This window comes from Heptranchias perlo, chromosome 23 (assembly GCF_035084215.1).
Source record: "Heptranchias perlo isolate sHepPer1 chromosome 23, sHepPer1.hap1, whole genome shotgun sequence".
Classification (NCBI taxonomy): domain Eukaryota; kingdom Metazoa; phylum Chordata; class Chondrichthyes; order Hexanchiformes; family Hexanchidae; genus Heptranchias; species Heptranchias perlo.
The window spans coordinates 40,292,585-40,319,555 of NC_090347.1; the positions used below are offsets into that span (position 1 = coordinate 40,292,585).

Genomic DNA, 26,971 nt, shown 5'->3' on the forward strand with positions numbered 1-26,971 from the left:
TATCAATTCCAGCATTTGTACCGTTTCGCACGCCTTATGCTGCTAAATCCTACCTCCTCTGAAATGGAGGAGTCCGTATCACAGTATGACAAGCTACCTGAGTGAAATTGGCTCTCGATGATATTTGCACACCTCCCACATGAGGAAGTATACACTTCCAATGGCACATGTACCGCAGTGACATCTCTTACACTTGCTCACTATGTCAGTGCAAATGTTGACATGATTCTCTCTGGAAATATAAAATAGCTTCAAACATTAAACAGTCACAAATAAATAGAGACAAGTGGAAGTTGGAGAGGAAGCAGCAATGGTGGGAGGGAAATTTGATCATAATTACAACAGTGTACAACCCTATCAGAAGCTGCAGGGCCCTGAACAGTAAGGGACCAAACCGGTACCTGAAGCTTTTTAAGTTCCTATGACACGAGGTGTCCAACATTTCACAGGGTGACCTATTTAATACCTTAGCTGGACCAAATGCCTATTTTACATTGAACATGATCTTTTATTGTACATTGCGGATCAGAAGCTACACGCTTTAGATTCTTTACCAAGGTACAGAGGGCCAGCAGGAACTCTTATAAGTTCCTTCATCTTCACTTTAAACTAGGGATGCAACAAACCAAAGCTGAATATGGGCCCATTGTGGCCCCTCCCACTAGTGGCTTTTCACAATGGCCCACTAACTGGGGCTGAACACCCCCTTACTGTAAAGCTTGCTGCGCAGCCGAGAGGTGTAGCTGTGACAAAATGTTTGAAGTTTGTCACAGACTTTGAGCAGCTCATTTTACCCGAAGTCTTAATACCCAGTGCACATTTTATTCAGGACGCTATGGAAATGCAAAAATCTATGTCGGCTGAATAGAAAGATTAAAGCCTGCAGCACTAATGCGATGGCGATGTTCTTACCCCCAGTGATGCCAACTCCCTGTAAGAGGATGGTATGTAGATAGTGTGGGCAACGATGGAGCATGAGGATTTGGCCAGTACAATGATCATTAGATGCCACATAGACATGCCAGTGTCTACTTGTAATCCAGTCAACCCGTGCAGCCAATTTTTTCATGGGGGTGTTCCCTTAACTGAACAATCACAGCAGGTTAAGCAGGCAACCACTGATCTGAAACATTTAACACCCCCCCCTCTCCTATCCAATATACAGTAGAATTACTTCAGGTACAATCCACAATACTTATTGCTCCCTCCCAAACAAAATACAATCAGTCTGGTACTACACAGAAACACACATGCACACACAGAGACACACACACGCGCACACAAAGGTGCACGCACGTACCTTACTGTTAGGTGGGTACTCACGGCTGGGCTCGACATGGCAAGTTCTGATCGGAGCCTTGCAGTCTGGATGAGCTACCGACCTAAAGAGATTTTTTTGAAAAAAAATATAAAAAGCACCTCCCAGCAGCTAGCGAATAATCAGAATTGGCCGTGAGTGAGGAGGGAGCTCCCTGCTGCCGAGTGGCTATTGTGTAGGGAAGTCCTAATGAAAGAGAGCAGCTTAAAAACTGGTGGGGGTGGGCGGAGGAAACATTGACTCCAGCTCTGTAAGACACTTTTAATGGTGAAGGGCAGTAACGTACGGGGTTATTACGTCACTGAATGTTGCCTGGTGCATGGATTTGGGACTTCAAATCCCCAAATCAGAAAAGGCGACCCATAAACCAATCCCTATGCGAAGCTTTCACAATTTCCCTGTGAAGCTACAACCAATATTACATCCCCTTGCTCCAGCAGCAGTTCCTCATCCTGTCACTGTGGTGCAATCCCTGGGCCGTAGCCCGATGGACACGCATGGTGAAAAAGAGGTTGCAATGTGAAATTAATGCCCTTTCCGATGACTGCAGGTAGGTATTCAGACTTTACGCCAGAGTACATCAATTTAAGTCTTTTTTCCCTTTTGCTTGTGCTAATGTGCGTTTCCAGGTACCGCTTTCTGAAGCACTGCATTCCGTATTTCCATGCCCCTTGTATCTCTGTCCTGGGGTATCTGGTTGGCAGCTTCCAGTGCAGTTCCAAAGACTTCATGCAGTAGTAATCCGGTGCTCGAGGTCCAGCTCTGACTTGATATCCTGACCTGACTGAAGTCGATCGAGGGGCTCCTCCTCCTTCCCTGCAGTTGTTGGTGTGGCTCTCTAGCACTGTTCCCAGGGTCAGAACGGAGAATTCATTCCCAGCTTGGTTTCGAACTGTAGCTTCTGCCTCTTCTGGTAACGGTCTCTCACTCTGAAGAAACAGGAGGCAAAGGAGGTTTTTTTTTTAATATCCTCACTTAAATTATTTAAATCCTGAATTAATCCAGCAATGTGCTAATTTTAACAAAATTTTTTTTAAAACTATGTAATGCTTCTTGGGCTGAGCCATAAACAGCACCGAACTCAGAGCTGCGCCACCCCCCTCAGAATGGTTACCGAGGTGTCTAAATACCTGTCTGTCATTTATGTACGAGCATAAAACAGTTTCTCAGTATGGTCTTGCAGGATAATTAAAAAGAGAACTACAAGCAGATTTATTCTTTGGGTATTAACTGCTCATAGCACTGGAAAAATCACATCAAATTCGCACAAGTTGAACGCTTAAATGATCAGCAGCATTGACTCATGCTGAGAACTCGTCTGAAGTTAAAGGTAATACGGCCACATAATAGGTCCTTTAGTTCCAAGTATTCCTTCACCCATCACCCCTGTGCTTGCTGACCTATGTTGGCTCCAGGTCCACCAACAGCTCGATTTAAAAATGATTATCCTTGTATTCAACTCCGTCCATGGCCTCGCCCCTCCCTATCTCTAACTTCCTCCTGCCTGACAACCCTCAGATCTCTGCGCTCCTCCAATTCTGGCCTCTTGCGCATTCCCCACTTCCTTCGCTCCACAATTGGCGGCCGTGCCTTCAGCCATCTAGGTCTTAAGCTCTGGAATTCCCTCCCCAAACCTCTTTGCCTCTCCACCTCTCCTCCTTTAAGACGCTGCTTAAAACCTACTACTTTGACCAAGCTTTTGGTCACCTGTCCTAATGCGTCCTTCTTTGGCTCGGTGTCTGATTACACTCCTGTGACGTGCCTTGGGAGGTTTTTACTATGTTAAAGGCGCTATATAAATGCAAGTAGTTGTTGTTTGGCTGAACATTAGAATTTATTTGCAGTGTTCATCAGCCACTAGTCTTGCACCCATGCAAAAGGTCTACCATGACTGTCAGTGGCTGCACAAGCGCCATTTACTTTGATGCAAATATACTACTGCTTAGATCAGAGGGTTAACTGTCCAAACAGTGACTGATTTTCCTTCCTTTCTTAAAAATGTTTTTGGTTAAAGAGCACGTGGTAACAAGACCAAGGTACCAGTTCTGAAGGGTTGCCGAGCCAGTCAGTGTGAGAGGTGAATTATGATAGGAACGGTTCATGTGCTGTAAGACTGTATCTGGTAATTCAGTACCTCTTAAACCTGTACCTCCTATCGGTACCTACTTTTTCACCAAAATTTATTCAAAACCAGACTGGACAAAAAAAAAATATTGTCCATGCTGAAAGAAACAGTGAAAGCTATTTTATCTCCTTATAATGAAATGCTACTGAAATTTGGAGAGACAGGTTATGAAAATTTTCAGTTAGTGTAAAGGGCCCAAATTACAGGACACCACCAAGGTTCAATGGAGTAAATTGAGAAGCTGAAGCAAATTTCAGTGGTGATTAAACGGTGTCAAACTTGAGTACTGATGAAGGGTCTACAGCCCAACTGTTAACCTTCACACAGGCACTGATGGCCTGCGCTGCACTTGCAGCATTTTCTTCCATTTTGAGTTTCAAAAGGGAGGAAGGGGAGACTGAGGGAGCTAAGGAGCTACACGAAGGAGCCAGATGGATGGGTAAAAAAGATCAAGAGAGGGGGAGAAATTTTAAAATAAAAGGGCTGGGGAGTCAGCCCAGAACACTGCAGCATTCTGTAGGATACGAGAGGGGTGGGAGTGGGACTAACCCAGGACACTGCAGCGTTACATAAAATTACACAGAGTCTACAGCACAGAAACAGGCCATTCAGCCCAAATGGTCCATATTGGCATTTATGCTCCACACGAGCATTCTCCCTCCCTACTTCATCTAACCCTATCAGCATAACCTTCTATTCCTTTCTCCCTCATGTGCTTATCTAGCTTCCCCTTAAATGCATCTATGCTATTTGCCTCAACTACTCCTTGTGGTAGCGAGTTTCACATTCTTACCACTCTTTGGGTAAAAAAGTTCCTGCTGAATTCCCTATTGCATTTATTACTGACTATCTTATATTTATGACCTCTAGTTTTGGACTTTCCCACAAGTGGAAACATTTTCTCCATGTCTATCCTATCAAACCCTTTCATTATCTTAAAGACCTCCATCAGGTCACCTCTCAGCCTTCTCTTTTCTGATCACTATATTCATTCGGCTTTTTCTGATAAGGATATCCTCTCAGTTCTGGTATCATCCTAGTGAATCTTTTTTGCACCTTCTCCAATGCCTTTATATCTTTTCTATAATATGGAGACCAGAACTGTGCACAGTACTCCAAGTGTGGTTTAAGCAAGGTTCTATACAAGTTTAAAATAACTTCACTGCTTTTCAATTCTATCACTAGAAATGAACCTCAGTATTTGGTTTACGTTTTTAAAAAAATGGCCTTATTAATTTGCATCGTTACTTTTAGTGATTTGTGTATCTGTACCCCCAGATCCCTTTGCTCCTCTACCTCATTTAGACTATTATCCGAGCAGTATGTGGCCCCCTTACTCGTCCTACCAAAATGCACATCACACTTACCTATATTGAAATTCATCTGCCAATTACAAGGCCATTCTGCAAGTTTATTAATGTATTATTACTTTGTTGCATTTTTTTTTGTATTGATTACAGCCTCCAATCTGTCATCCACAAATTGGTCAAGCATGTCCTTCCCTTTTGAATTCCATACTATTATATTTTCATTTTCTAGATGTTTGAGTAAAGATTCCATTATCTTTCCTACCACCGACATTAAGCTAACTGGTCTATAGTTCCCTGGGCTTGTTCTATCTCCCTTTTTAAATATAGGAATCACATTAGCTCTCCGGCAGTCCTCTGGCACTATTCCCTTTTCTAATGAATTTTTATATATATATATATATATAATAGTGCCTCTGCTTTCTCTTTTTTAACTTCTTTCAATATATGCAGATGCAATCCATCCGGACCAGGGGCTTTTTATCTTCTCTAAGTTTGATTAGTTTATCAATTATCTGCCCCCTTCTATATTAAATGTCTTTATATCTTTTTTGATCTCCTCTTCTAATGTCTTGTCCACTACGTTAGTGTCCATGGAAAATACAGAGACAAAGTAACTATTCAATATTTCTGCCATTTCATTGTCATTACCTATGAGTTTGTCTTGTACATCCCTAGTGGCCCTATCCCTATCCTGGATTTTCTTTTGTTATTTATGTGTTTGTAGAATACTTTACTATTTCTTTTTATATTCCTTGATAATTTAATTTCATAGTTCCTCTTTGCTTTCCTAATTGTTTTTTTGACATCTTTCTTAACCTCTTCGTATTCCCTTTTGTCATCCTCCCCTTTATTGTCTATATACTTAGAGTATGGCTTTTTCCTTTAGTTTCAATTTTACCCGTATCTCTTTATACATCCATGGTGTTTCATTATTGGCTTGATTGTTCTTATTTTCTGGTGTAATATATCTCTCCTGAACTCTACTGATCACTGCTGTTCTATCTCAATTTTGTTTTTCCAGTTCACCTTCCCTAGTTCCTTTTTAATCCTCTCAAAATTAGCTTTTTTCCAATCTATTACTTTGGTCTTTGTTTTACTTATGTCTTTCTCAATCATTATTTTAAACCTCATTATGTTACGATCGCTATTGCCTAGATGTTCCCCATACGCTTACTTCTCTTATTTGCTGTGGTTCATTTCCCATTACTAGATCCAGCAGTGATTTCTCTCAGGTTGGGCTTCTTATGTACTAGGTAAGAAATTCCAAATTCTTTCCAGTTGCTCAGACATCCTTTACCCTTGCACCAGGTACTCACCACACACTTCTGGACTCTCGGTGGCAACTGCAGAAGACGTTATCTATCCCCCTAATTATCGAATCCCTGTGACTACAACCTTTCTATTCTGCTCCTTCCCCCCTTGGACTGCCTCCTGTTCCACGGTGCCATGGTGAGCATTCAGGCCATCCTCCATGCAGCCTACATCCTTATCCTCACAGGTAGCAAGTTCATTGTACCTGTTGGATAGGACCAATGTCTGGGGGACCTCCTTCTTTGCTTCCCCTATGTTCCCCCGGCCTGCTGACCGATAGTCACACTCTCCCTGTCCTGCACTTGTGCATTCCGCTGAGGTGTGACTGTACTCTCGAGAAAACCAGCCAGAAATTCCTGCCCCTCCCTTATGTGTTGGAGTGTCTCTATATCGCACTCTAGCTCAATGACTGAGTTGGAGTGTCTCCAGGTAGAGACATTTCCTACAGATGTGGCAATCTGAGACAGTTGCACTGTCCACAAACTCCCATATATTGCAGTCCCGACACACTGCCTGCACTGACATTTTTATTTATTTATTGTCAGTAGCAGTTTATTTCTAGAGCTAATAGAGCGTTCTGTGGGATATGAGAGATGGGTGTGGGACTAACCCAGGACACTGCAACATACCCTGGATTATGAGGGGTGGGAGTGGGACAAGCCCAGGAAAACTACAACATTGCCTGGGATATTCTGGTCACCACATTACAGGAAGGACGTAATTGCTCTGGAGAGTGCACAGAGAAGATTTACAAGAATGTTACCAGAGGTTGAAAATTGCAGTTACCAGGAGAGATTAGATAGGCTGGGTTGTTTTCCTTAGAGCAAAGGAGGCTGAGGGGTGTGACTTGATTGAGGTGTACAAAATTATGAGGGGCTCAGATAGAGTAGACAGAAAGTACCTGTTTCCCCTAGCGGAGAGTTCAAGTACTACAGGACATAGATTTAAGTTGATTGACGGAAGGATTGGAGGGGACATGAGGAAAAACTTTTTTCCCCCAGAGGGTGGGTGGTGTATGGAATTCGCTGCCTGAATTGGTGGTAGAGGCAAGGACCCGCAACTGTTTTAAAAAGTACCTGGACCTGCACCTAAAGTGCTGTCAGCTGCAGGGCTACAGACCAGGTGTTGGAAGGTGGGATTAGAATGGGCACCTGGTTGTTCTGAGACAGCGTGGACACGATGGGCCAAATGGCCCCTTTCTATTCTGTATCTTTTCTATGGTTCGATATGAGAGAGGTGGGAGTGGGACTAACCCAGGACACTGCAGCATCCTGCGGCTGATCCAGGGGATCCAAGATCTGTAACATACACCTTTATGAATTAATTCTGCAAATAGTCTCAGCTTCACAGAAAGTACTAATGATTTTATAAATTTATTATAAAAACACAATAAGGGAGATAAAGTTTAAAAAGAAATTGAAGGAAATTCTCTTGCATTAAAACATCATGCTTTTAAGGCCAGCTTTCTTTTACCTCAGGTGCTGAGAAAGTTCTCCACTTCCTGTGGGAATGACACTGACTATAGGCTAGCAAGGGCCTCGGAGTCAGCAGCCGCTCATACTCCTTGTAAGCTTGTGCACTTACCTGATTTCGTGCAGCTTGACTACTTCATTGACAAACACCACTAGAATGACAGACAGGAAACCTAGGAGCCAGGAGATCAATGGGATGTCCTGCAGGTCAAAGGTCAATGGGGTGTTCATATTCTTCCAGAGTTTTAAATCCACCACCGCCAGTATGATTTGACCCACTAACCTGGAGATTACAAGAAACAAGAGGCAGATTAAGATACAGGCTCATGAGTCCATCTGCCCTTTGACGGTCAATGGCAGGGCCATTTCTCCATCATTTGTATGGCTGTAAGAGTACATAGAATTACATGGTATTTACAGCACTGAAACAGGCCATTCGGCCCAACAGGTCTATGCTAGTGATTATGATCCACGAGCCTCCTCGCACCTTACTTCATCTCACCCTATCAACATATCCTTCTATTTCTTTCTCCCTCCTGTACTTATCTAGCTTCCTCTTAAATGCATCTGTGCTATTCACCTCAACTACTCCATGTGGAAGTGAGTTCCACATTCTCACTACTGAGTAAAGTAGTTTCTTCTGAATTCCTTACTGGATTTATTAGTGCCTATCTTATATTTGTGACCCCTAGTTTTGGACTCCTCACAAGTGGAAATATCTTCTCTATTTGTCTACCTTATCGAACCCCTTCATAATTTTAAAAGATCTCTATCAATGGTCTCTGAATATCTTTTCCTCCTGAATTTTTCTCCCCTCAAGACGTTAACTCTTGCCAGGTGCCATTCTACAGGCAAAGAACCTCACCCAAGTGACTATGATTCACACATCGTGAGTGCCGGCAAACCATCAACGATGGGAGTGGAGGCAAATCAGTCGCAGCCTGATTTTGCCGACATACATACATACGCACGCTATGGGTAGCACAGGATCACGACCAGAAGTGGAAAACTAAGCTGATTTTCACCCTCTGTGCTCTAGACGGACAGAGATCAATTGTAGCCCTTACTGCTGCCTTGGGTGAGATCAGCTCATATGTCCAAGGGCAGAAATCAAACCTGGATCCTTCCTGCTACGTACGGCTCAGCACCACACTGCGCAGCCATTGGAAAAGCCTCTGTGAATATACTTTTAATGTACAGAAAGGAATCCTTTTTCCTCCTTCACTACCCTGTGATGGAGCTGAAGCCCAAAGAGCCTTGTGCCACATGCTGTGGGTCCCTATGTTTCCAGTGGTCATCCAGAACTGCAATACTACATAAAACATGACAAAGATCAGACTAACCAAAGGAGAAAGTAGTACTGTTTTAAACTGCATCTCACTCCTCATTTGGTTAGAAATCTCCTGAATCTTTGTGTTCAAGGTTTTCCACTTGTATTAAATTTAGGAGTTTTTCACCTTTTAATAAGAGCTTACCCTAGTGCAGTAAACAGTTGATGCAAATGAGTTTGTTTCCTGACTGGTTAACGAAAGTTGCCAAGAATACATTTAGATAAATTCTCAGGCTGAGGTGCAGGGTTGTATAGCTTGTATTGGAGACCGGTTACTGTTAAGGCACAATAATGGGCAGAATGGATGGAGCTTTACCTTGCATTTAACTTGCCCTATACATGATCTGGGAGTCCTGGACGGGGCATAGTAGGGGGAGTCTTCACTCTGCACCTAACCACAGCCACATCTTACCTGGGATGTGGTCCAGTTATAAAGTGCTCTTATCTGGCGATACTTACACTACAGGTAGAGTGAGGCACCACCATAAGTTGCTGAAGGGACTTTTCATCCACAGTGTTTTGGACTGATGAACATGGCTGATGGAGATGCATACTGTAACCAAGAAAAACACTAAATTAGCAACCAATACATCTACTTAGGGCACTGTCTGTTTACAAAGTACATTGGTTCTGTACTTGTAGCTTGGGTAAAAATAGAAGTACAGATTAGGAAGGATCTGAACCAGTCTACTTTCTGCAGTTAGCCCTGATGTCGAACACTCCCTGGGCACGACAAAGGTCACGTAGTTTGCTTCACGACTGTGTAAGTTAAATAGTTAAATCCTAGGATTGCTTGATGTTTACGGTTCCCCCACAAACCGCCAGGTGGGACAGCAAGCGACAGAAGGAAGAGAGATGAGGGAGATGGTCGTGTTTGCTGTATCCAAGCTGCGGACATGCAGCTCAGCTGCCTGGTGCTCTGATGGGGGTCAGAGGGTGGCTGCTGCACTCAATCAGAACTAAATGGGTGTGGGCAGGCCAACAGAGTAGAGGGAGGACACGGGAACCTCCAGAAATAACTCATGAATGACACAGTTGCTAATGAGTTATAGAATAACTCAACTGTCACACTCGCTTGGCTTATAATACTAGGCGTGACTGTTATGGTTGGTGGCATGGTGTATTTTACAGGTGGGGGTTTATGTGGTGCAGTGTGGGTAGGGTAGCAGTAAAAAGATTGGATGAAGATTTATTGATTAATCTGAGTTTTGAGATCTCCCTGTCTTTCGCTGACAATGGATGTACACGCGAGTTTAATTTCCGTAGTTTCTTACTTTCAGCGGGCTGGTTGGCATGTTCACCTGCTCAGTTGTCTGACTCGAAAGGCTGAGAAATGACAGGGCAGCACTAACAGCGGTTTGGGGAGCAGTTTGAGGCTAGGCCACCTGACTTCCCAGCAGCTCGCAAAAGGAGGTGGGGGACTAAGAATAGAAAAAGTACACTTTTTAAAAAAAATACAAAGATGGTGCATTTCGTCTGCGCTATTTCAAAGCAGTCAGCCTTATCCTGTGATGGAATGCATTAAAATAGCGCACACAGGAATTTGCACAAATGTGATACCCACTGTGTTACCATAAGCGCACAGGAAGCGAAACGCAATAAATTTGTCGAAATATTAGGATGATTCGAGAAGAACAGAAATGTTTGCAGTGCTGTGGGTATATTTGTTTATATTTCTGCAAGATGTTAAGCATACGGCTAACCATTCATTACCGATTAGTGCAATGCCCTAATTAAGAAGTAGTTTTCATAGTTAGTTGAAACTTCATGTAAATGAGTTTAGTATCATTATGATGGGGAGGCAGGTCAGTTGGCATCACAGTAAAGTTAGATTGTTAACTGCTGCCTATATACACAGGTGGGTATAAAGACTAGGTTGTTGAATAACAGAAAATTGCACAACCTACTCCTAACCTATGCAAAGCATTTTTTCACATAAATGAAAGAAATATTGATTTGTTGTGATTCCCCCATCCCCTACTTTGCTTCCTTTTGTGACCAGACATCCCATTGCAACTGGGGAGCCAGGAAAGCTTAGAATTGCCCCCACCCTCTCCAAATCACCAGCACTGGGGCTCTGTAATTTCTGAGCCTTGTAGACAAGTGTGAGGTCATCCATATTGGACTAAAAAGGATAGATCAGAGTACATTCTAAATGGTGAAAAGCTCGAAACTGTGGAGGTCCAGAGAGACTTAAGGGTCCATGTACATAGATCATTAAAATGTCATGGACAGGTACAGAAAATAATCAAAAAGGCTATTTGAATGCTGGCCTTTATATCTAGTGTACTAGAATACAAGGGGGTAGAAGTTATACTACAGCTATACAAAGCCCTGGTTAGACCACACGTGAATAACTGTATTCTGTTCTGGGCACCACATCTTAGGAAGGATATATTGGCCTTGGAGGGAGTGTGGCATGGATTTACTAGAATGATACCTGAACTCCAAGGGTTAAATTATGAGGAGAGATTACACAAACTAGGGTTGTATTCCCTGGAATTTAGAAGATTAAGGGGTGATTCGATCGAAGTTTTCAAGATATTAAGGGGAACTGACAGGGTAGATAGAGAGAAATTATTTCCGTTGGTTGGGGAGTCTAGGACTAGGGGACATAGTGAGGCCTTCGAGAGGGTGCAGAAAAGATTTACTAGAACGATTCCAGGGATGAGGGGCTTCAGTTACGTGGATAGACTGGAGAAGCTGCGGTTGTTCTCCTTAGAACAGAGAAGGTTGAGAAAAGATTTGATAGAAGCGTTCAAAATCATGACTGGTTTACATAAAGTAAATAAAGAGAAACATCCCATTGGCGGAAGGGTCAAGAACCAGAGGACACAGATTTAAGGTGATTGGCAAAAGAATTAAAGGTGAAATGAGGAAAAACTTTTTTTTTTAAAACGCAGCGAGTAGTTATGATCTGGAATGCACTGTCTGAAAGGGATATTTGAAGGGAAAAAATTTGCAGGGCTATGGAGAAAGAGCGAGGGAATGGGACTAACTGGATTGCTCTTACAAAGAGCTGGCACAAGCTCAATGGGCCGAATGGTCGTCTCCTGTGCTGTAACGATTCTATGACATAGCCTAAAAATTAGAGCCAGGGCTTTCAGGAGTGAAGTTAGGAAACACTTCTACGCACAAAGGTGGTAGAAGTTTTGAACTCTCTTCTGCAAACGGCAGATGATGCTAGCTGAACTGTTAATTTTAAATCTGAGATTGATAGATTTTTGTTAACCAAAGGTATTGAGGGATATGGGGCTAAGGTGGGTATGTGGAGTTAGGTCACAGATCAGCCATGATTTCACTGAATGGTGGAACAGGCTCAAGGGGCTAAATGGCCTACCCCTGTTCCTATGCAAGCCTAGGATCTGCACAGGAGGAATTTTACCGCTATGCTCGTGTCCTGGCGCCCTCCGACTGTTGAAACTGCGCTGAGTGTACTTAACACGAATGCCACATTTAGAAGTTTCGCTCAGGACAGGCGAAACCAAACAAAAGCATCTCTGATCCGGGCCAAGAACATAAAGGCTGCACGTGCCACCTCCCATTGTGCATTGTCCTGGTCTGAACTGTAAATACGGCTCAATTATACACTGGCGTCTTAACTGCTCAGGATGATTATATAGATTTAATCCGCTGGAAAATTCTGCCCAGAGACAATAGCAGACTATAGTCTAAAGCAAAGCACTTAAAAAGAGATAAAACTTGCTAAAACTTCTGAGTGATTAAGCATGCTACGACACAACAATCTGTAAATTGGTCTTCTTAACCTGCACTGTATTTATAGACACTTTGATCCAAGTAAAACGCCTCTGGGCAAAACAATTGAATTTAGTGGGATTTGAGTTGATCTGTGTAAATCAAAACGTCAGTTCACCACGAACACTCTCCCTGCTGAACAGGAAAGTTTTGTACAATCTGACTAGTATTTGAAAGGTTCATTAAGAACGTTTTGGCAGAAAACACTGTACCAGCCTTTCCCTTCATAATTCGAACCATTTAGAAAATCTCACGTTTCTTTTTCACCCTCACCTCCACAGTTAGATCTCCCTAAGCCATCTGCTTGTGCCCAGCATCAAGCAATGCCACTGGGGAGGGGGCGGTGGTGGTTGGAGAGGAATTTTCCAGGGCATTTTTTCCCTTATTGGCCCTGGTTTTTTTTCTCTGGTTTGTTACCTCTCCCAGGAGATTACATGGCTGCAGGGTGGGGGTGGGTGGGAAGTATCTAGTCATAAAAACAGAAAATGCTGGAGAAGCTCAGCAAGTCAGGCAACATCTGTGGAGAAAGAAAGAGTTAACGTTTCAGGTCGAAGATGTTACAGAGTTAAAGTTTTTAAGCAAGTACAGAGCCTGGGAAAGGTGGGGGGGGGGTAAAAAGAGGGAGGGAGGGGAGGAAAGAACAAAAGGGAAGGTCTGTGATAGGGTAGAGGGCAAGAGTGATGGTGCAAGGCAAGGAAGGTGGTAATGAGACAGAATAAGAAACAAAAGAAGGAGCGGTCCCTTTGGAATGCTGAAAGGGGAGCGGAGGGGAAGATGTGTTTGGTGGTGGGATCGTGCTGGAGGTGGTGGAAATGGCGGAGGATGATACGTTGAATGTGAAGGCTGGCGGGGTGGAAGGTGAGGACAAGAGGAACCCTATCATGACTCTGGGAGGAAAGGGGTGAGGGCAGAAGCGCGGGAAACAGGACGGACATGGTCAAGGGCCCTGTCGACTACAGCAGAGGGGAATCCTCGGATGAGGAAAAAGGAAGACATATCAGAAGCACTGGAGCGGAAGGTGGCGTCGTCAGAACGGAGGCGGAGAAATTGGGAGAAGGGAATAGAATGCTTACAGGAAGTGGGGTGGGAGGAAGTGTAGTCAAGGTAGCTGTGGGAGTCGGTGGGCTTAAATTAGATATTGGTCGACAGCTTAGCCCCAGAAATGGAGCTAGAGAAGTTGAGGAAGGGAAGAGTCGGAGATGAACCACGTGAAGGCGAGGGAAGGGTGGAAATTGGAAGCAAAGTTGATGAAATTTTCCAGGATGGGCCGAGAGCAGGAAACGGCATCGATACAGTCATCAATGTACCAGAAAGAGGTGAGGGGGGGACCCGAGCAGGACTGGAACAAGGAATTTTCCACGTATCCCACAAAAAGGCAGGCATAGCTGGGACCCATAGCAACTCCTTTTATTTGGAGGAAGTGAGTAGAGTCAAAGAAGAAGCTGTTCAGCGTAAGAACAAGTTCAGCCATGCGGAGGAGGGTGGTGGTGGATGGGGGCTGGTTGGGCCTCCGTTCAAGGAAGAAGTTGTGGCCCCGCAGGCCGCCCAGATGGGGGATGGAGGTGTAGAGGGACTGGTGAAAAGGAGACGTTAGGGCCGGGGAACTGGAAACTGTTGAAGTGGCGGAGGGTGTCAGAAGAGTCGCGGATGTGGGACGGAAGAGACTGGACAAGGAGAAAAAAGTCGAGATAGGAGGAAATAAGTTCAGAGGAGCAAGAACAGGCTGAAACAATGGGTCTCCCAGGGCAGTCCTGTTTGTGGATCTTGGGAAGGAGGTGGAAGCGGGCTGTGCGGGGTTGGGGGACTGTGAGGTTGGAGGCCGTGGGGGGAGGGGGTTGATCTCCAAAGGAGATGAGGTCAGTGACGGTCTGGGAAACTATGGCTTGATGTTCAGCGGTGGGGTCATGGTCCAGAGGGAGGTCGGAGAGTTGGGTTTCAACCTCCGCAAGGTAGAGGTCTGTTCTCCACACAACAGTGCTGCCCTTGTCAGCAGGTTTAATGACAATGTCAGGATTGGACCTGAGAGAAAGGAGTGCTGCAAGTTCAGAGGGAGGTAGGTTAGAGTGAGTGAGGGGAGCAGAGAAACTGAGACGGCCAATGTCACGCCAGCAGTTTGCAATGAAAAGATCAAGATAGGGTAAGAGGCCAGAGGGAGGGGTCCAGGTGGAATGAGAATTCTGAAGATGGCAGAAAGGGTCCGCTGTGCTGGGGGGGCGGGGGGTGGAGGGAGACTCCTGGCCGAAGGAGTGGGCACGGAGGTGAAGGAAGAAGAGCTCAGCATCGTGTGTAGCTCGAAATTCATTGAGGTGGGGGCGTAAGGGGATGAAGCTAAGGCCTTTGCTGAGGACTGATCGTTCGGGGTATGAGAGGGGAAGGTCAGAAGGGATAGTGAAAACACGATAAAGGGTGAGATTGGAGGGAGGTATGGTTTAGTCATGATGCTCCAGCCATCATGAGGTGTGGAGCAGGCTTGATGGACCAACTGGTCTCCTGCTCTCCAATTTCATACCTTCATGTGAATTACTGGGTTTCCAGCTAGTCTTTTCGCTCAGTAACCTTTGCCAATTTCTCTGGCCTGAGTTTGACACCTGCAATGGCCTGGCTCACATTGTTAACTTGCGACAAGGAGAACTGACACGAGCCTGCATGGCGATACAGCACTGGAAGGAAATGAACATCAATGCCCTAATACATCATATAACCAACAAACTAAAACCGTGGGTGTTGAACATGTAGATGACAAGACATCTAAAACCACGTACGAACATACGAAATAAGAGTAGGCCATTCAGTCCCTCGAGCCTGCTCTGCCATTTGATAAGATCGTGGCTGATCTGATTGTGACCTCAACCCTACTTTCCCGTCTACCTACTATAACCTTTGACTCCCTTGTTAATCAGGAATCTATCTAACTCAGCCTTAAAAATATTCAATGACCCTGCCTCCACCGCTCTCTGGGGAAGGGAATTCCACAGATTCACAGCCCTCAGAGAAAAAATTTCTCCTCATCTGTCTTAAATGGGAGACCCCTTATTTTTTAAACTGTGTCCCCTAGTTCTAGTCTCTCCCACAAGGGGAAACATCCCCTCATCATCTATCCTTTCTGGTCCCCTCAGGATCTTATATGTTTCAATAAGATCACCTCTCATTCTTCTAAACTCCAGCGCATATAGGCCCAACTTGTCCAACCTTTCCTCATAAGAAAACCCCCTCATCCCAGGAATCAGTCAAGTGAACCTTCTACCTTCTCTGGACCACTTCCAAAGCAATTCTGTCCTTTCTAAAATAAGACGACCAAAACTGCACACAGTATTCTAGATGTGGTCTCACCAATGCCCTGTAGAACTGTAGCAAAACATCTCTACTTTTATATTCCATTCCCCTTGCAATAAATGACAACATTCCATTTGCCTTCCTAATCACTTGCTGTACCCACATACTAACTTTTTGTGATTCATGTACTAGGACACCCAGATCCCTCTGTACCTCAGAGTTTTGCAATCTCTCTCCATTTAAATAATATACTGCTTTTCTATTCCTCCTGCCAAAGTGGACAAGTTCACATTTTCCCACATTATACTCCATCTGCCAATTTTTTGCCCACTCACTTAACCTATCTATACCCCTTTCCAGACTCATGTCCTCTTCACAACTTACTTTCCTACTTACCTTCGTGTCATCAGCAAATTTAGCAACCGTACATTCGATCCCTTCATCCAAGTCATTGATATAGATTGTAAATGGTTGAGGCCCAAGCACTGATCCCTGTGGCACTCCACTCGTTACATCTTGCCAACCTGAAAATGACCCATTTATGCCTACTCTCTGTTTCCTGTTAGCTAACCAATCCTTTATCCATGCTAATATGTTACCCCCTACACCATGAGCTCTTATTTTGTGTAGTAGCCTTTGAGGTGACACCTTGTCAAAAGCGTTCTGGAAATCCAAGTACACCACATCCACAGGATCCCCTTTATCCACATTGCTTGTTACTTCCTCAAAGAACTCTAATAAATTAGTCAAACACGATTTCCTTTTTACAAAGCCATGTTGACTCTGCCTGATTGCATTGAGATTTTCTAAGTGCCCTGCTATAACCTCCTTAATAATAGATTCTAGCATTTTCCCTATGTTAAGCTAACTGGCCTGTAGTTTCTGCTTTCTGTCTCCCCCTCCTTTCTTGAATAGAGTTACATTTGCTATTTTCCAATTTGATGGGACCCTTCCAGAATCTAGGGAATTTTGGAAAATTAATACCAATGCATCTACTATCTCTGCAGCCACTTCTTTTAAGACCCAAGGATGAAGTCCGTCAGGACCTGGGGACTTGTCAGCTTTTAGCTCTAATAATTTTTTCAAAACCCTTTCCCTGGTGATTGTAGATGTTTGAAGATCCTCCCTCCCTTTCACCTCTTGATTCACAATTATTTCTGGCATGTTCTTTGTATCCTCTACGGTGAAGACGGACGCAAAATATCTGTTCAATTCATCCGCCATTTCCTTATTCTCCATTATTAATTCAGACGCTCTCCTTAAAAGACCAACGCTCACTTTACTTACTCTTTTCCTTTTTAAATCCCCTTAGAAACTCTTACTATCTGTTTTTATATTTCTAGCTAGCTTTCTCTCGTACTCTAATTTCTCCCTCATTATTCTTTTAGTCATTCTTTGCTGTTTTTTATATTCTGACTTGCCACTAACCTTTGCGGAATTGTATGCTTTTTCTTTCAATTTGATACTATCTTTAACTTCCTTAGTTAGCCACGGATGGTACGTCCTTTCCCTCGAGTCTCTCTTTCTCACTGGAATGTATGTTTGCTGAGTGTTATGAAATATCTCATTAAATGTCTGCCACTGCATCTCTAATGACATATCCCTTAACCTAAGTTCCCAGTTCACTTTAGCCAGCTCTGTCTTCATGCCCTCATAATTGCTCTTATTTAAGTTTAAAACGCTAATCTTAGACTTACTCTTCTCTCCTCAAACTGAATGCGAAATTCAATCATATTGTGATCACTGTTACCTAGAGGCTCCTTTACAATGAGGTAATTAATTAATCCTGTCTCATTACACATTACCAGATCTAGAATAGCCTGCTCTCTGGTTGGCTCCAGAACGTGCTGCTCTAAGAAACTGTCCTGAAAGCACTCTGAACTCATCTTTCAGGCGACCTTTGCCAATCAGGTTCTTCCAATCTATATGTAGATTAAAATTACCCACGATTATCGCTGTTCCTTTCTCACAAGCCCCCATTATTTCTTCCTGTATACCCTGTCCTACAGCGTGGTTACTGTTAGGGGGCCTATAACATGCAGTGTGGATCTAGTCAACAAAAGTGGATTCTGTGTCACCGTGCTCACTTGCATGCATCAACATGAGGCAGAAGTTTAAGATGCCAAGTTTTTCAATGGACTAACACAGTCTGTTCTTGAATGAGTGAGTAAATGGGAGTCTTTCAATTTAATTCAACTTCTCAAGGTATAATGTGAATTGTGGGTTTGCAGAGACACCTCTCCAACATGTAAACAGAAATTAATTTCCAAGCCAACACCAGTTGCCTTAAGTTACCCAATAAATCTACCTGCGTAGCTTTGAAGATATTTAGCTACTCAAGTACAGAAACTAGGCAACGTCAGGTGGGTGGCAAAGCAACACCTCCTTACAATCAGATTATCTCCAGGGCAGTTACCAATTGTAGAAGGAAACAATTTTACAAAACAGATTCCCACTGTGCCACCACAATAGAACTGAGTTATGTACTGGTTTAAGAAAGTGGGCTATTTCTCTTCTGAAGAACATTTGGCTTCTCTTACCTGTGTGCAGAACAATAAAGCAGGCCATCACCTTCTGAGCCAGCAACAACCCATTGGAATACTTGTCAAACCACATGGGCGCTCCCTCTGCAGAACTGAAACAAAACCACATCATCAGTCCATAGCTATGTTGCCTTTCACCCATTTCAAATCCCCTGTCCCCATTGCACAGGGAGTATGTACATCATCAGTTCAAGGGAGCTCTTCCTCTTCGTTAGCATATGCCTGGCCTACGCTGGTAATTGCCCACAGTGGCAGGTTTGAGATTGGTAACTCTAGATGTGGGAATTTTTAAGGGTCAACCCATGTGTGGGTTACAGCATCTCAGATATATACCAGCACTGGGGGCTGCTTATCTCTTCATGGTCTCCTTCAGTCATGCTTACTTTTTAAAAATTATTTGTTCATGGGATGTGGGCGTCGCTGGCGAGGCCAGCATTTATTGCCCATCCCTAATTGCCCTAGAGAAGGTGGTGGTGAGCCGCCTTCTTGAACCGCTGCAGTCCGTGTGGTGAAGGTGCTCCCACAGTGCTGTTAGGAAGGGAGTTCCAGGATTTTGACCCAGCGACGATGAAGGAACAACGATATATTTCCAAGTTTGGATGGTGTGTGACTTGGAGAGGAACATGCAGGTGGTGCTGTTCCCATGTGCCTGCTGCCCTTGTCCTTCTAGGTGGTAGAGGTCGTGGGTTTGGGAGGTGCTGTCAAAGAAGCCTTGGCTTACTGCTCATACTGGATCACACTATTCTATTACTTTTCTTCTCCTGAGGCCAGTGACCTATGCAAGTGTGCAGTTCCACTGGTACACCTTCAGCATCTTATTCTGTATGTGTGAGGCTATATTTCTGGGGATGGAGGGCAGAATATCACACCCTGTGCTTTTTGGCGGGGACCATCAGGAATGGGAACTTATTGATTTTTAACCCTTTCTTAGCTGAGGGATGCTGGGGCCACCTGTAGCACTGACCTTGACTAAGATCAGCGCAGACTGGGGATGAAATCTGAGATCTTCATGCTCTGTCTGGCTGTGCCACAGCATGTGAACTTGGTGTGGGTGGGGGGGGGGGGTGCTGTATATACAGCTTGAACAGAATTTTTACATTGCTGATGGCTCTGGGATTAACGTCCAGGATGTGTGTTGCTTGCAACTAAGCATCGTTTTCTGACTTTACGGCGTAATGCAGCCAATCTCCAGCCTTCTACGAGTGGGGAAGCCACTTACGTTGTCACTGGGCTTATTTAGCGGATTGATACCAAGAAAATCGTGCGACGCATTAATGTGCATCTGGTGTGATGCTCTTATGTCAGTACCTTTAACCCCTCCCTTTGCTAGTGACAGACCTGTAGCCACTTGTACTTAACCCTATTACCACATAGCACAAAGAACTCTCTCCACACAGAGCCCACATTTCGAAGGGCAGGATCTAGAATTGTACTTTGGGGTGTTTTTCACACTTCACACATGCCACTGCTTTACTGAAATCATAGTGCCAATACTGGTCAATACCTTTCACAATTCAGCCTCCAAACAGTTAAGAGTTAATAAATACTAAAGCCAGTCTATGCATTCTCTGTGTTTAAAAAATTGTGGAAAGGATCTCCATAAAGTCTGTAAGTTCAGCGCTGATTGAACAGTGCCATCTGTTGGATAACTGCACAGGGCCAGAGGCAGACACTATATGGATCGTTTAATGTGCAGCATTCCCTAGAACATCAGCAGCTTGTTCTTTAACGCTGACCATGTAAGAGTTTAAAAAAGGTCAGAAGCAAAGTACAACTTCAAACTTTGTCTACATAGCTCGGCACTGCACTTCAAAATTCATTGCGTGAAACAGAGAACTTTTGATGCAATAAAGTGATATATAAATGCAGTTTTAAATATATAACATATACATACACACACTTTCGACTATATATTATACAAGATAAACAGCAGGCATACTTTTTTGATACCATGTCAAATTTCTGTTCCATGCTTTAATGGTAATTTAGTAAGAAATTATAATGTACAATTATATATAGGATCTTCTTTCTAGAGCGCCTATCGGGAGACCCAGAGCGGCAGATTTAAACAGAGCCTGAGAGCAGCAGCAGCGGAGCCTATCGGGAGACCCAGAGCGGCAGAGGGGAAAACTCAAAAAGTGACGTCATAGTGAGCACAGAGTGAGGAGCGGCGGAGCCAAGGAATTGGAGCTAATTGGTTAATTTATCATTTATGTTAAGTATAAAGAGCCCTAATATCTTCTAGCGCAGAGGACAAGTCAAAGTAAGTATTGAGTTTATTGGTAAGTGGATATTGTGTATTAGTGGTTGGTTAGTGTTTTTTTTAGTGGTTAGTGCCTTAAAGCTAAACAAACAGTTTAAATAACTATTAGCTAACAAGGTAGGACAGCTGGGGCCTGTCACATGCACATCCTGTGCCAAGTGGGAACTTCAAAACACTGTGTCCTGGAAAACCACATGTGCAGGAAGTGCCGTCAACTGCTCGAGCTCAGAGTTTCTGAGCTTGAGGGGCGGCTGGCGTCACTACAGTGCATACAGGAAGCAGAGTGTTTCATTGATAGCACGTTTCAGGATGTGGTCGTCCCGCAGCTACAGAATGTTCAGGCAGAGAGGGAGTGGGTGACCACCAGACAGACTAGGAGGAACAGGCAGACAATGCAGGAGTCCCTTGGATGTTTGGCACTCTCAAACCGATATTCAGTGTTGAATACCAGTGAGGGTGTGCAGTCAGGAGCAAATCCATGGCACCGTGGGAGACTCGGCTGCACGGGGGGGGGGGGGGCAGAAGAAATGCAGTTGTCCTAGAAGCTTCGATAGTCGGGGGATAGACAGGTTTTGCCGATGTGAGTCCCGCACGGTGTGTTGCCTCCCTGGTGCCAGGGTAAAGAACATCAATGAGAGGGTGCAGAACATTTTGGGCGGGGGGGGGGGGGGGGGGCGGGGGGGCGAGGGGGGGGGGCGAGGGGAACAGCCAGAAGTCATGGTCCATGTGGGAACCAATGACATAGGAAGGAAAAGGGTTGAGGCCCTGCAGTCAGAGTTTCAGGAGCTAGGGAGGAAGTTAAAAAGCAGGATCTCAAAGGCAGTAATCTCTGGATTGCGCCCAGTGCCACGCACTAGTGAGCATAAGAATAGTAGGATAAGACAGGTTAATGCATGGCTGGAGCAATGGTGCAGGAGGGAGGGCTTCAGATTCCTAGGGCACCGGGACCAGGTCTGGAGCAGGAGGGATCCATTCAAGATGGACAGGCTGCATCTCAACAGAGTTGGGACAAACGTCCTCACAGGGAGGTTAACTCGTGCTGTGGGGGAAGATTTAAACTAATTCAGCAGGGGGTGGGCACCGGGAGGGAACTTTAGAGAGGAGAAACACGGTGCTGGGGAGCAGGAGAAGGACTGGGGGGGACAAGTAGCACTACAGTAAAGAGAAGTTCAGAAATAGGAAGAAATAGACTGGGGACAAATGCAAGGCAGTCTAAGATGAGATTGGAGTGAACTTGCGTAAATGCACGTGGCATGGTAAATAAGGTTGGTGAACTGCAGGCTCAAGTCGCCACATGGGACTCTGAAATGGTGGCAATAACAGAGACCTGGCTGAAAGAAGGGGAGGATTAGGCACTTAATATTCCTTTCTACAAGGTATTCAGGAAAGATGAGGAAGGAATGAAAGTAAGAGGGGGTGGCAGTATTGATCAAATAAACTATTATAGCACTGGAAAGGGATGATATATTTTGAGGTCAAAGACAGAATCTATTTGGTTAGAAGTAAGGAACAATAGAGGAGCTATTACGCTACTGGGTGTATTCTATAGGCCTCCAAATAGCGAGGAGGAGACAGAGGAGAACATTTGCAGCAAATTACAGAAAGATGCAAAAACGAGAGAGTAGTGATAACGGAGGACTTCAATTATCCCAATATAGACTGGGACAGTAACAGTGTAAAGGGCAAAGAGGGGGAGGAAGTCCAGAAAAGTATTCGAGTGACCTTTCTGGAACAGTGTGTTTCCAGCCGAACCAGGAAGAAAACAATGCTGGATCTAGTTCTGGGGAATGAAGTGGGGCAGATGGAGCATGTTTCAGTGAGGGAGCATTTGATGAACAGTGATCATAATATCATTAGGTTTAGAATAGTTATGGAAAAGGACAAGGAACAATCAAATGTAAAAATGCTGAACTGGAGGAGGGGCTAATTTCAGTAAGTTAAAAAGGGATCTTGCCAAGGTGGATTGGAATCAAAAATTGGTGGGCAAAACAATAGTTGACTAATGGGAGGCCTTCAAGGAGGAGTGGGTTCAGGTACAGAGTAAACACATCTCTACAAAGGGGAAAGGAAGGGCATCCAAAGCTTGGGCTCCCTGGGTGACTAAAGATATAGAGATTAAAATGAAACAGAAAAAGGAGGCTTCTGACAAATGTAAGATTCACAATACAGTAGAGAATCAGGCTGAACACAAAGTACAGGGGAGATCTAAAAAAGGGAATAAAAAGGGCACAGAGAATGAGAATCGATTAGCATCTAATATAAAAGGGAACCCAAAAGTCTTTTATAACATACAAATAGTAAAAGGGTAGTCAAAAGGGTGGGACCGATTAGAGACAAAAAAGATCTTCTTGTGGAGGCAGAGGGCATGGCTGAGATACTAAATGAATACTTTACATCCGTCTTCACTAGAGAAGAGGATGCTGCCATTGTAGCAGTAAAGGAGGAGCTGGTAGCGATATTGGATAGGATAAAAATAGATAAAGTGGAGGTACTTAAAAGATTGGCAGTACTCAAAGTTGAAAAGTCACCCGGTTTGGATGAGATGCATCCTAGGTAACTGAGGGAAGTAAGGGTGGAAATTGCGAAGGCTCTGGCCACAATCTTCCAAACCTCCTTAGATATGGGGACGGTGCCAGAGGACTGGAGGATTGCAAATGTTACAACCCTTCTTCAAAAAAGGGGAGAGGGATGAACCCGGCAATTACAGGCCCATCAGCCTAATGTCGGTGGTGGGGAAACTTTGACACACAATAATCTGGGACAAAATTAATTGGCACTTGGAAAAAATATGGGTTAAAACATGAAAGTGAGCACGGATTTGTTAAAGGAAAATAGTGTTTGACAAACTTACTTGAGTTCCTTGATGAAGTAATGGAGAGGGTTGATGAGGGTAGTGCGGTTAATTTGTATATGGACTTTCAAAAGGCACTTGGTAAAGTACCACATAATAGACTTGTTAGCAAAATTTAAGTCCATGGGATTAAAGGGACAGTGGTAGTGTGGATACAAAATTGGCTAGGGGACAGAAAGCAGAGAGTAGTGATAAACGGTTGTTTCTCAGACTGGAGGGAAGTATACAGTGGCGTTCCCCAGGGATCAGTATTAGGACCACTGCTCTTTTTGATATATATTAATGACCTGGACTTGGGTATAGAGGATATAATTTCAAAGTTTGCAGATGACATGAAACTCGGAAATGTAGTAAACAACGTGGAGGATAGTAACGGACTTCAGGAGGACAGATTGGTGAAATGGACAGACACATGGCAGATGAAATTTAACAGAAGCGTGATGCATTTTGGTAGGAAGAATGAGGAGAGGTGATCGAAACTTTTCGTAGTATATGTCAATGATATGGACTTCAATGTAGGGAGCATGATTAAGAAGTTTGCAGATGATACAAAAGTTGGCCATGTGGTTGATAGTGAGGAAGAAAGCTGTAGACTGCAGGAAGATATCAATGGACTGATAGGTGAGCAGAAAAGTGGCACTTGGAGTTCAATCTGAAGTGTGAGGTAATGCATTTGGGGAGGACATCAAAGCAAGGGAATACACAATAAATGGTAGGACACTGAGAGGTGTAGAGGAACAGAGGGACCTTGGAGTGCATGTCCACAGATCCCTGAAGGTAGCAGGACAGGTAGATAAAGTGGTTAAGAAGGCAAATGGGATAGTTTCCTTTCAGCAGAGGCATAGAATATAAGAGCAGGGAGGTTATGCTAGAACTGTATAAAACACTAGTTAGGCCACGGCTAGAGTACTGCGTACAGTTCTGATCACATTACAGGAAAGATGTGATTGCACTAGGGAGGGTACAGAGGAGATTTTCGAGGATGTTGCCAGGGCTGGATAGGCTGGGGTTGTTTTCTTTGGAAGAGGAGGCTGAGGGGAGATCTAATTGAGGTGTATAAAATTAAGAGGGACCTTGATAGAGCAGATAGGAAGGACCTATTTCCCTTAGCAGTGAGGTCAAAAACTAGGGGCCATAGATTTAAAGTAATTGGTAGAAGAATTAGAGGGGAGCGGAGGAGAAATTTTTTCACCCGGAGAGTGGTGGGGGTCTGGAACTCACTGCCTGAAAGGGTGGTAGAGGCAGAAACCCTAATCACATTTAAAAAGTACTTGAATGTGTACTTGAAGTGCTGCAACCTACAAGGCTACGGACCAAGAGCTGGAAAATGGGATTAGGCTGGATTGCTGTATCTCGGCTGGCACAGACACAATGGGCCAAATGGCCTCTTCCTGTGCCGTAAATTTCCATGATTCTATGATTAAATAAACTAGTATAATTTTAAAAGGGGTGCAGGAACAGAGAGACCTGGGGTGCACATACACATATCTTTGAAGGTGGCAGGACAAGTTGAGAAGGCTGTTAAAAAAGCATATGGGATCCTGGGCTTTATTAATAGAGGTAGAGTACAAAAGCAAGGAAGTTATGCTAAACCTTTATAAAACACTGGTTAGGCCTCAACTGGTGTATTGTGTCCAATTCTGGACACCATACTTTAGGAAGGATGTCAAGGCCTTAGAGAGGGTGCAGAAGAGATTTACTAGAACAGTGCCAGTGATGAGGGACTTCAGTTATGTGGAGAGACTGGAGAAGCTGAGGTTGTTCTCCTTAGAACAGAGAAGGTTAAGGGGTGACTTCATAGAGATGTTCAAAATCATGAATGGTTTTGATAGAGTAAATAAGGAGATACTGTTTCCAGTGGCAGAAGGGTTGGTAACCAGAGGACACAGATTTAAGGTGATAGGCAAAAAAGCCAGAGGCGACATGAGGAAACCTTTTTTCTTACACAGCGAGTTGTTATGATCTGGAATGCACTGCCTGAAAGGGTGGTGGAAGTAGATTCAATAGTAACTTTCAAAAGGGAATTGGATAAATACTTGAAGGGAAAAAATTTACAGGGCTATGGGGAAAGAGACTTTCTGCGATATGGAATGGGATAGCTCTTTCAAAGAGCCGGCACAGACATGATGGGCCAAATGGCCTTCTCCTGTGCTGTAGCTACTATGAACTAAAGGTGGGCCCATGAGTTCAGAGTGAGGCTATATCGTTTCATCTGAAAAATCTTAACATTTCCCATTACATACTAAACTTAACCCACATTTATATATAGTCACTATTTTCATGATAGAAATATTTTCCCCATATAGACTTGATGTGGGTTGTTCAGAAATAAATGGGTAATTATGTATGGTTTGTGGTCCATCAATTGATTTATCGCCACCTTTTTCCTCAAACTTAGCATCTGATTTGGGTGCATTTCTATCTAACTATCAACATTCTTGAAAAGGCAAGGCTCTCGTTTCAGACTTTTCAGATGAAACTATATAAGCACACTCTGAGCTCAAGGGCCCACCTTTAGTTTTGATATAATGAAGTGTAAAGAGAAATAACAAAGAGTAGCATATCATGACTGAAACACCAAAAGGACCACATCATCACTGGGATCCAAAGCCGCACATGGGATTCCAGGCTGCATCCATCGGGTGGAGAATCAGGGCTGCAATGCTATCACCCTATCTTCAACCCATGCTCCCTGCGAGCATGGAATTACTCCAATAGTGGGTACAAATCTGAAAGATATGTTGATCAGGGCTAAGCATAAAACACTACTTTTAATTGTTATTTATACCGTAGCTTCCAAAAATGAAATAGCGTATAGTCTCAGTGTATCCTGGCTTACACTCCATGTTCTGCTCTTTATAAACTGTTCCAATATTATAAATTGCAAGAAGGAAGAAGCCAGCTGAATTATTCTCCTATGCCCATCTGCCTCTTATTCTCCATTCATGCCAGCTGCCAGCCACCTGTCGTCCAAACTCCTCCTTATCCAAACTCCCAACTTCTGGACTCAGACTTTGACCATCACATAAATCAGATTAAAACTATTTAATGCAGCTGGCACAAGCAAGGAGTCAAGTTAGCATTTTAATTGGGAAAAAAAGTAAGAATGCTGTAAATACTCAGCAGGTATGTCAGCACCTGTAATTGGAAAAGGTAGGGTAAGGTTTCGAGATGAGCTTCCGACCACATATCCACTCCATGCCTACTTCCACCTCAGTAACATCACCCGTCTCTGTCCATACCCCAGTTCATCTGCTACTGAAACTCTCATCCATGCCTTTGTTACCTCGAGACTTGACTATTCCAATGCTCTCCTGGCTGGCCTCCCATCTTCCACCCTCCCCATAAACTTGAGCTCATCCAAAACTCTGCTGCCCATGGCCTAACTCGCACCAAGTCCCGTTCTCCCATCACCCCTG

At 44.0% G+C, this 26,971-nt stretch overlaps 1 protein-coding gene across 1 annotated transcript in view; it reads right to left on the bottom strand.

The window, feature by feature from the left end:
* Positions 1 to 487: 487 nt before the first annotated feature.
* Positions 488 to 26,971, bottom strand: part of tmem94 (transmembrane protein 94) — a 150,521-nt gene continuing 124,037 nt past the window's right edge. Inside the window, exons 28-31 of the mRNA XM_068004365.1 lie at positions 18,436 to 18,530; positions 9,326 to 9,419; positions 7,649 to 7,819; positions 488 to 2,247 (exon numbers count right to left, since the gene is read on the bottom strand). Of these exons, the coding sequence (XP_067860466.1) occupies positions 2,175 to 2,247; positions 7,649 to 7,819; positions 9,326 to 9,419; positions 18,436 to 18,530 (433 nt within the window). The 3' untranslated portion in view covers positions 488 to 2,174. The remainder of the gene's footprint in view (positions 2,248 to 7,648; positions 7,820 to 9,325; positions 9,420 to 18,435; positions 18,531 to 26,971) is intronic.